The sequence below is a fragment of the Nerophis ophidion genome, linkage group LG11 (assembly GCF_033978795.1).
Source record: "Nerophis ophidion isolate RoL-2023_Sa linkage group LG11, RoL_Noph_v1.0, whole genome shotgun sequence".
In the NCBI taxonomy this organism is placed as follows: Eukaryota; Metazoa; Chordata; class Actinopteri; order Syngnathiformes; family Syngnathidae; genus Nerophis; species Nerophis ophidion.
Window position 1 is genome coordinate 8,248,334 of NC_084621.1, and position 10,776 is coordinate 8,259,109.

The 10,776-nt window shown below is 43.0% G+C and overlaps 1 protein-coding gene across 1 annotated transcript in view; it reads right to left on the minus strand.

Annotated features, from left to right (window-relative positions):
- Nucleotides 1–637, minus strand: part of LOC133561371 (adenosine receptor A1-like) — a 5,128-nt gene extending 4,491 nt beyond the window's left edge. Inside the window, exon 1 of the mRNA XM_061914684.1 lies at nt 291–637. Within this exon, the coding sequence (XP_061770668.1) occupies nt 291–637 (347 nt within the window). The remainder of the gene's footprint in view (nt 1–290) is intronic.
- Nucleotides 638–10,776: the final 10,139 nt, after the last annotated feature.

Genomic DNA, 10,776 nt, shown 5'->3' on the forward strand with positions numbered 1-10,776 from the left:
CAATGAGCAGTCTGTGTTTCCATGTAACGCGGTCCCAGATGGCACATCTTGGCATGTTTACACACTTTTTTTTTCTTAGTTTTATATTGATTTTTTCTTCATTTACTGCAGAGAGCAGCTTGAGAGCCTGTTTGCCGACTCTTGCCTCCCACGTAGTATTTAGCCCACACTTCTATATGTCTATGAAGGCGATAATGAGCCGTGTTACGGTGTAATTAACAGTATGTGTTGGTGGGAGAATTGATTGGGAGGTGCCATAATGGCCACTTGTCTGATTTACGTGTACGCACCTGCTGGGCCAGTGATGCTGCAGGTGGTGGTCCAAGGTGAGCAGCACCAGCAGGCACATGGTGAACTGCCTCACCAGCAGGGGGCAGCACACCAGGGTGATACAGGTGTACAGGCACTGCGGGGTCCTCAAGTTGAAGAACAAGATGACGGGGATCTCCAGGGCGCCCCCTATTGCACCCACCCAGCCTAGACACAGGCGGAGGCAACAGGACACGCTCCCGTGCTGGGGTCTCGCCCCCTGGTTAGCCCCCCCGCCTGCGGCCGCCATGCACAGCCGGACACTCACCACCACCACGGCGACGGAGACGATGCACTGGCACAGGGAGTAGAGCCACAAACATTCCATGACTGGAAAAGACGGGGGGGGGGGGTTAATGAGGATGTGGAAATGCTAAAATATTTACAATGGAAAAAGTCACAATCTCACCAAATATATATTTCTAATGTTTAGACAAAATACCTAAAAAAAAACTGAATACAAGTCACAATCCCCTCATTAGTATTTGTTTTTTTTTTTTTTTGCTTGTATGGAACAAACAAATCTGCAAATAGAACAAGGTAGGATTGTTATGGTAAGACTTCTTGAATTAAGAAATGAGTGATTAAAACTTATTATTAGTTATACTTAGTATTGTGAAGTTGTGTGTCTCAAAAGTAGTATTTTTTTCCCCTCGGAAGATCTATTGCCTATATATATATATATATATATATATATATATATATATATATATATATATATATATATTAGGGCTGGGCAACTATTAAAAAATTTAATCGAAGTTAATCGCACTATTTCTCTGATTAATCGCGATTAATCGGACCCAGGCAAAGACCGATTTTTTAAATTTTATTTTAATTTTCTATTTTTTTCTCCCCCTCCTCCCCCCCCCTTTGTTTACATTTATCTCATCTTTTTTGTAAGGGGCGCTGGAAGCCGGCAGACCCGTCAGCGATCCTGTTCTGTCTCCCTGTAATGTTTGTCTAAACTTGAATGGGATTGTGCTGAAAATTTTAATTTTCCTGAAGGAACTCTCCTGACGGAATAAATAAAGTACTATCTAATCTAATCTAATCTAACTGCATTGTATACACAAAGCCCAATAATGAATTCAAAAGTAGTGTGTAGTGCACCTTTATTGGAATATTCTCCCACATGAACAAAAGCGCCAAAACATTTGTTGTGCAAACACAATTTAAATCAGTCCTTGTTAAACAGTAGCAGTTAAATAGCATATTTGATGAAAATCAACTCCAAAAATGTAAATACAAACATTTAAGCTTATTGCCACTGCCAGGGTATTTAAGTTATCCTGTTTGTTATGGAAAATAAATATAATCTACATACAAATCTCTGAGCCACAATCATAACATCTGAACAGGCAATTTCTGAGGTAACAGCAGAAACATTTTTTTTTATCAGGGATCTTATGTTTAAAAAACCTATATTATAGGTAGTGGGCTGTTTTAGGGAATTTTTGATCAAATTATCCGTAGTAGCAATATTAATAATGTTGTGTTTATTCTGCGTAGTGCACTTAAAATAATTATGACCATATCTAGGAATTGATATGATGGGAATTTTGCTTGGTGCTTTGATAAACTGAAGGCATCATATACATGGTACTATATTGTGATGTTATGAGCCAGGGGAAAAAAGAACTACCCTACCCAGCATGCAACAGGAGTGAGGAGCATGCGCGGTAGCCCGGTATAGGTTGTGTCGCCATGACGACATCTTGTATGTTGTGATATGCACGCTCTGAAAGCAAACGTTAAGAACTCAGCCAACACTCCTGGTCTGCATTATTCATAAATAGACAGACAACACATATACTCCGCTGCTTCACAGGCCGCTGGATGTAGCCGGCAAAGTATTCCCATGCTAGCTAGCCGGTCTAGCAAGCACGCCTCATTCAGTCCAAAACGGCCCGATCTATCCACATCCAGAATTGTCTGGCGGTCGTAAGTGATCCCGGAGTGACCACGCTGTAAGCCAGCCAGGAAATTTGCAGAATTGTCCGGTATTTTTGCCAAATGTTCCATCTTTACCAAGAGCCCCTCCACGCCGGGTGACGCCATCTTGTTAAGAAAAGGAGTTAACAAAATAAAAGCATGTAAACAACATACGCAAATGTGCGATAAAATAATTGTCGGCGTTAATAGATTGATGAGTTAACTCGTAATTAACGCATTCATTTGCCCACCCCTAATATATATATATATATATATATATATATAGCATTCCAACACAGGATGATCAAGTCACTGTAAAACATTTCAAAAACTGCAAGTCAGGGGTCGATGACATGTGAAGAATCCTAAAAGCAGCAGTGGTTAAAATTGGGTGCAGATATGATACTTTTTTTTATTTATTTTTGGTCCAGAGGCAAAGAGTAGGAAGACATGTTTGACGGCTACTTCGGGGCTGGAAAGCTGGAAAGGAGGCAGGCTGGCACAAAGGTCAGGCCGGGCCAGACCTGACAGAAGCCCACGCCACACGGAGACTGCGAGCGCCATGCAAAACACGAGGCGACAGAAGCTCCGCATCGGTGATCATCGTTGTTTAGTTCCCCCCCACAAAGTATTAACGCGGTATCACGTCAACATTGGCATTCGTAACAGTTGCGCTGCAAGAAAAGGTATTAAATTGTGATTGGCAGCTAATTCTTGCACATGTTCAAACAGCAGCCTCACACAAAGCGCCGTGTTGGGATAGCAGATTCGCCGGCGCTATATATGCCACCTGTCCATTCCCGCGTAATTACTTTGACCTTTTCACGGCGTTCGGAGTTGCCAGTCTGTCCTAATCATCATGACTGGATGAAATTACCGCCGGAGCTCCAACAACTTAACACAAAAGCCTCCGGAGAAAGTGACTGGTTGGATTAAGTAGCGGGCTGGATTTACAACAACTGCTATATTTTCTGGGTAATTAAGATGTTAAGTCAAAGGGTGTCAAAGTGCGGCCCACGGAACATTCTAATACAGATGTCCTCAAAAGGTGGTACAAGAGCTCGGTCTAGTGAAGAAAGAACATTCCAACACAATGTTGCTGTTAAAGATGTGTGTAATGTCACAGTGGACAAAAACTGTATTTCCTTGAATTGCTGCCGGGGCACTAATTATTTTAAAACCTCTTCTCACTCCGGCACTTACCTAAGGCATGCAGTAAAAATTTGAATGTGATGTAAGCTTGGACCTTAAAGGCCTACTGAAAGCCATTACTAGCAACCGCGCAGTCTGATAGTTTATATATCAATGATGAAATATTAACATTGCAACACATGCCAATACGGCCTTTGTACTTTACTAAATTGCAATTTTAAATTTCAATCAATCAATCAATGTTTATTTATATAGCCCCAAATCACAAATGTCTCAAAGGACTGCACAAATCATTACGACTACAACATCCTTGGAAGAACCCACAGAAGGGCAAGGAAAACTCACACCCAGTGGGCAGGGAGAATTCACATCCAGTGGGACGCCAGTGACAATGCTGACTATGAGAAACCTTGGAGAGGACCTCAGTTGTGGACCTACCGGTCATAGGGCGGACACTCTAACCACTAGGCCACTGAGTAGGTTACCGGTCTTGAAATCAGCCTCCTCCATTTTGAAAATGATGACAGGGGAAGTGTCACTCGTGACGTGACGAGTTTGACCCGGCAGTAATACTAAGCATGCGCTAATTATTTTGCGAAGCGATTTGACCCGGCAGTAATTCTAGGCAGGCGCATACTATATACTCTGCAGCAATATAGTATACACATGCTTAGCGTTACCACCGGCTCAGGATCAACGCCGGGTCAAACTCGTTTCGCAAAATATTATTTTTATTAGCATATGCCTGGAATTTCCACCGGGTCAAACTCGTCACGTCACGAGTGACATTTCACCTGTCATCATTTTCAAAATGGAGGAGGCTGATTTCAATCATTTGAAATCGCATAAAGGGAAGAAGATTAAGAGCTATTCAGTAGGATTTAAGGTCCAAGCTATTGAATATGCTAAAAAGAACAGTAAGCAAATATGTTTTATTAATATACCGTAGCTGCGTGTGTCAAATATGAGTCATTAAATGACTGCAGAAGAAGTGACAACAAGCAGCAAGAGTGAGCAGCGATCGTTTATTTTTTCCTCTCGCTTGCACTTTTAACATGGAGGATTACATATCTAAAATAAAACTGTTTTCTAAACTGGACTTTCAATGGAAGCAGGAGGTAATAAAGAAAGATCTCCATCGAGACAGAGAGACTTTAAAAACTGAAAAAAGATAAGGAAGACTTCTATAAACAAGTTATCGATGCTTTTAATCAGAAGGAGCTGCGCATGGACTTCATTTATAAGTAAAGGTAAGACCATAATAATGTTTTTTTTTATTAAATGTGCTTTTTATGATGGTATCCTTACATCACACTCAAATTTATAAACGCAGGGCTAAATTTACCGATGCCTTTGGTAAACGCCGGAGTGAAAAGAGGTTTTAAATTAATTAGCGCCGCGGCGGCAATTCGAGGAAATACGGTAATTGTAATACAAAGCCCTGCCTTGAGAGAACTGGGATGAGAATCAGCACCATGGTTCTCGTCATGTCTTTGTGATCATGTCTGTTTAGTTATGTTCTGTTTTGTTTTTAAATCTATTAGTTCCTGTTTTTGCGCACTCTTGTTTGTTTTGTCACCATGACTACCAATTAGTTTTCACCTGTCTTGTCACGCGCCTGGTTCATTTGGACCCATGCACCTGTTAATCACCACCACTTAAGCCTGTAGTTGCCAGGCAGTCAGCCTGGCGACAGCGCCCTCTATCACCTTAAACTCACCCTCGACACAACCTTGTAATCCATGCGGATGATCCCTGTTCCTTTCTCGTTCCAAGTAAGTTTTTCGTTATTCATGCCACAGTGCAAGTTTTTGTTTTATGACCATAGTTTGGCCGTATTGCAAGTTTCGTTTTCACACCCATGTTTTGTACCTCCGTTGTGAGCGCCTTTCGTTTGTTCCTTTTTTGAGTTATTAATTAAAAGATGTCCTTACCTTCACGCCATGACCTTTCCAATCGCTTTGCACCACGGGAAAACAAACCACACCATAGTCCAGGTCTTGACAGTTCTCGCCTGGAAAAGGGAGGAGCGCCATCTCCGGGTTGGGAAGGAGACCCTGCTCCAAGTGGAGGAGTTCAAGTACCTCGGAGTCTTATTCACGAGTGGGGGAAGAGTGGATCGTGAGGTAGACAGACGCTGTATCGATCCGTTGTGGTGAAGAAGGAGCTGAGCCGGAAGGCAAAGCTCTCAAATTACCGGTCGATCTACGTTCCCATCCTCACCTATGGTCATGAGCTTTGGGTCATGACCGAAAGGACAAGATCACGGGTACAAGCGGCCCAAATGAGTTTCCAGGTCTCTCCCTTAGAGATAGGGTGAGAAGCTCTGCCATCCGGGAGGAACTCAAAGTAAAGCCGCTGCTCCTCCACATGGAGAGGAGCCAGATGAGGTGGTTCTGGCATCTGGTCAGGATGCCACCTGAACGCCTCCCTAGGGAGGTGTTTAGGTCACGTCCAACCGGTAGGAGGCCACGGGGAAGACCCAGGACACGTTGGGAAGACTATGTCTCCCGGCTGGCCTGGGAACGCCTCGGGATCCCCCGGGAAGAGCTGGACAAACTGGCTGGGGAGAGGGAAGTCTGAGCTTCCCTGCTTAGGCTGCCACCCCCGCGACCTGACATCGGGTAAGCGGAAAAAGATGGATGAATGGATGGAACCCCTGCCTTGCTTTTATGATTATTTAGGCCTACTACGCTACAGTATTTCAGATTTGGTGTTCCTAGACCAGGGGGTGTCAAACTCCTTTTCATTGAGGGCCACATCGCAGTTATGCTGGCCCTCAGAGGTGTTTATTGTTTTGCCGTTTATATGTGTTTGTTCATGTTTAGTTCTGGACTCTGCCGATTCGTTCTGTTTGAGCACTTCCCCGTTTAGTCACCATGGCAACGCAGTGTGCTCCCCCTCACGGGCTCGTGTCACACACCTGTTTTTGATTATTATTTGTGTATTTAAGCCCACCTGATTCCTCAGTTCGTCCTCGGCTCATTATTTGCTAACGGCAACAATCACGTATGTATCCTCTGCTCACCTCTGCTTTAGTTGTGCTAAGTTCCGTCTTAGCTTCGCGTGCGTTCGGCACGTCGCCGTTTTGGAACCCTTTTTGTATCCTGCTAGGTTTAGTGTTAGCTTCCGTGCGTAGGCACGCGCTTTATTTTTCCACTTTTGTGTCAGTGTTCTTTTGTTTGATTGCATTAAATTCAGTTTCTTACCTGCACTCCTGCTGACTGGTCGTTGTGCATCCACCAAGTGGCAACTCCGCGCAACAAGTGCGCCGAACACGTCAATCAATCAATCAATGTTTATTTATATAGCCCCAAATCACAAATGTCTCAAAGGGCTGCACAAATCATTACGACTACGACATCCTCGGAAGAACCCACAAAAGGGCAAGGAAAACTCACACCCAGTGGGCAGGGAGAATTCACATCCAGTGGGACGCCAGTGACAATGCTGACTATGAGAAACCTTGGAGAGGACCTCAGATGTGGGCAACCCCCCCCCCCCCCCCTCTAGGGGACCAAAAGCAATGGATGTCGAGCGGGTCTAACATGATACTGTGAAAGTTCAATCCATAGTGGCTCCAACACAGTCGCGAGAGTTCAGTTCAAAGCGGATCCAAGACAGCAGCGAGAGTCCCGTCCACAGGAAACCATCTCAAGCGGAGGCGGATCAGCAGCGTAGAGATGTCCCCAACCGACACACAGGCGAGCGGTCCATCCTGGGTCTCGACTCTGGACAGTCAGTACTTCATCCATGGCCATCGGACCGGACCCCCTCCACAAGGGAGGGGGGGACATAGGAGAAAGAAAAGAAGCGGCAGATCAACTGGTCTAAAAAGGAGGTCTATTTAAAGGCTAGAGTATACAGATGAGTTTTAAGGTGAGACTTAAATGCTTCTACTGAGGTAGCATCTCGAACTGTTACCGGGAGGGCATTCCAGAGCCCGAACACGTGACAAAAGGGCCGCTTTTAACAATGATTAATATATAAATATACACATACAAACGTATGTTGTCAATATTCAGTGTTTTATCCTTCATAGTTAATATTCTAAATCCCACATTCTTTATTTTTATGTACATTCTGGGTGTCTTATTCAGTAAAAGAAATGTCAAATTTCGTTCCGTTTTTTAAGGCGGTCTTTCATAACGTTTTGAGCTTTCAATCATTATTGTGAGGTTTTGTATTTGTGTTCCTAAAAATAGATATACCGGCCCCCAGATTCATCCATCCATTTTCTACCGCTTATTCCCTTTCGGGGTGGCGGGGGGCGCTGGCGCCTATCTCAGCTACAATCGGGCGGAAGGCAGGGTACACCCTGGACAAGTCGCCACCTCATCGCAGGGCCAACACAGATAGACAGACAACATTCACACTCACATTCACACACTAGATTCAATTTTTTTTATTTAAATCTGGAAATCTGGCCCCCCAAGTAAAATAATTGCCCAGGCCTGGTGTATAGTATATGTGTCTATGTTGTTGTTTGCACCAGCCATAATAAAAATGCTTAAAGACATATTTTGACGAAGGCGTGGAGTGGGAAAAACAACTCGTTGAATTGAAATGATTTGCTGACAGCTTGCCCTCCTCCACTTCAAAAACGCCATCTGTGCCCCCTGATGTAATAAATACACACTCAGCAGCAAGCAACACAAACATGAAAAACAATGCACGGGGAGAACGAGGTGGGCATCTTCCAGCTGGAAATACTGCCATTATATTGGCTTTTTGTCAGAAAATTATAAAAAAAGGTTCGGCAAAAATACTACTGGCGACAAAATGTAACTCAAAAAGTAACTAACTTGGTTCCTTTTAAAGGCAAGTAATCCATAAAGTAGCTTTATAAAGGAGTAGAACTACTTTTTTCAAGTAAATGTGAGATGTTGGATGTTTTTCGCTGCCAAAACATTGTTTTATGCATGTAGCAAGTTTAATATTTGTCCACCTGGGAGTTGGGACTAGGGGTGGGCGATATCGAAAATTTGGGTATCGATACAGATCCGATACGATACCGGAAGTGTCGTCATCTGATGGGGGGGGGGGGGACTTCGGGGTATCGATACTTTTGAAAAACAAATTTGTACTTTGGCCTTTATTAATTGATTATCAATCAATCAATCAATGTTTACTTATATAGCCCTAAATCACTAGTGTCTCAAAGGGCTGCACAAACCACCACGACATCCTCGGTAGGCCCACATAAGGGCAAGGAAAACTCACACCCAGTGGGACATCGGTGACAATAATGACCCAGTGGGACGTCGGTGACAATGATGACTATGAGAACCTTAGAGAGGAGGAAAGCAATGGATGTCGAGCGGGTCTAACATGATACTGTGAAAGTTCAATCCACAATGGATACAACACAGTCGCGAGAGTCCAGTCCAAAGAGGATCCAAGACACAGCAGCGAGAGTCCCGTTCACAGCGGAGCCAGCAGGAAACCATCCCAAGCGTAGGCGGACCAGCAGCGCAGAGATGTCCCCAGCCGATACACAGGCAAGCAGTACATGGCCACCGGATCGGACCGGACCCCCTCCACACGGGAGAGTGGGACATAGAAGAAAAAGAAAAGAAACGGCAGATCAACTGGTCTAAAAAGGGAGTCTATTTAAAGGCTAGAGTATACAAATGAGTTTTAAGGTGAGACTTAAATGCTTCTACTGAGGTGGCATCGCGAACTGTTACCGGGAGGGGATTCCAGAGTACTGGAGCCCGAACGGAAAATGCTCTATAGCCCGCAGACTTTTTTTGGGCTTTGGGAATCACTAATAAGCCGGAGTCCTTTGAAGGCAGATTTCTTGCCGGGACATATGGTACAATACAATTGGCAAGATAAGATGGAGCTAGACCGTGTAGTATTTTATACGTAAGTAGTAAAACCTTAAAGTCACATCTTAAGTGCACAGGAAGCCAGTGCAGGTGAGCCAGTATAGATATATATGTATGTATATATGTATATAAAGGTATATACAGTATAGGTATATATGTATATACAGTATAGGTATATATGTATATAAAGGTATATACAGTATAGATATATATGTATATAAAGGTATATACAGTATAGATATATATGTATGTATATATGTATATAAAGGTATATACAGTATAGGTATATATGTATGTATATATGTATATAAAGGTATATACAGTACAGGCGTAATGTGATCAAACTTTCTTGTTCTTGTCAATAATACAACACAGAACAAGGATTTAAGTAAAAAAATAGATTATTTATTACAAAAGTAATATCAATAGCAAGAAAGTAATGCTAAAAAGGTGCAAACAACTACTGAACCTGGCTTGTCGCCTCAAAACACACAAACACTTGAGGTAAATAACACAACTCGAGTTATTGGACAAAGTTGTACACATGAACACAAAACAAAAGAACTGAGAAATTCAAATGAAAAAGAAATAATATCAATTACAATAAAGTAAGTAGTGCAAATAAGGTGAAAACAAATACTGAACTTGGCTAGTCGCCTCACAACACACAAGAACTTCGGTAAAAAAAGAAAACACAAGTTATTAAACAGTTGTAAAAATGAACACAAAACAAAAGAACTGAGAAATTCTTATCGTTATTTTAGTGCAATAAAATACTTTACAGTTTACAAGCAAGACATTAAGTCGCACTGGAAACGCACGTTTGTGTGTGTGTGTGTGTGTGTGTGTGTGTGTGTGTGTGTGTGTGTGTGTGTGTGTGTGTGTGTGTGTGTGTGTCCGAGTGAACCTCGGAGCCAATTATACTGATGTGTGTGCGCCAACGCACCAAGCGTCATGTTAATTATATTTATTTTATTTTATTTTGGGTTGAAGATGAATTTTTAAAGTGTTTTTAAATCTCGTTCGCCACCCATCATTAGGGAGGAGGGTGGAGTGGGGAGGAGCGCTCACATTTTTTTGTAAATCGGAGGGATTCGCTTCATTTGGTGAAGTATCGATACCATCACGCCAGTATCGATACGATACCGATACTCATCAAGTATCGATACTTGGTATCGATACGCCCAGCCCTAGTTGGGACCATATTTGCCAACCTTGAGACCTCCGATTTAATGAGGTGGGGGCGTGGTTAGGGGCGTGGTTAAGAGGGGACAGTGAAGTGAAGTATATTTATATAGCGCTTTTCTCAAGTGACTCAAAGCGCTTTACATAGTGACACCCAATATCTAAGTTACATTTACTGGGAGCAGGTGGGTAAAGTGTCTTGCCCAAGGACACAACGGCAGTAACTAGGATGGCACAAGCGGGAATCGAACCTGCAACCCTCAAGTTGCTGACACGGCCACTCTACCAACCGAGCTATGGACGAGTATATTTACAGCTAGAAAAGTGCAGATTGGATTTTAACCCATTTAAAACATGACAT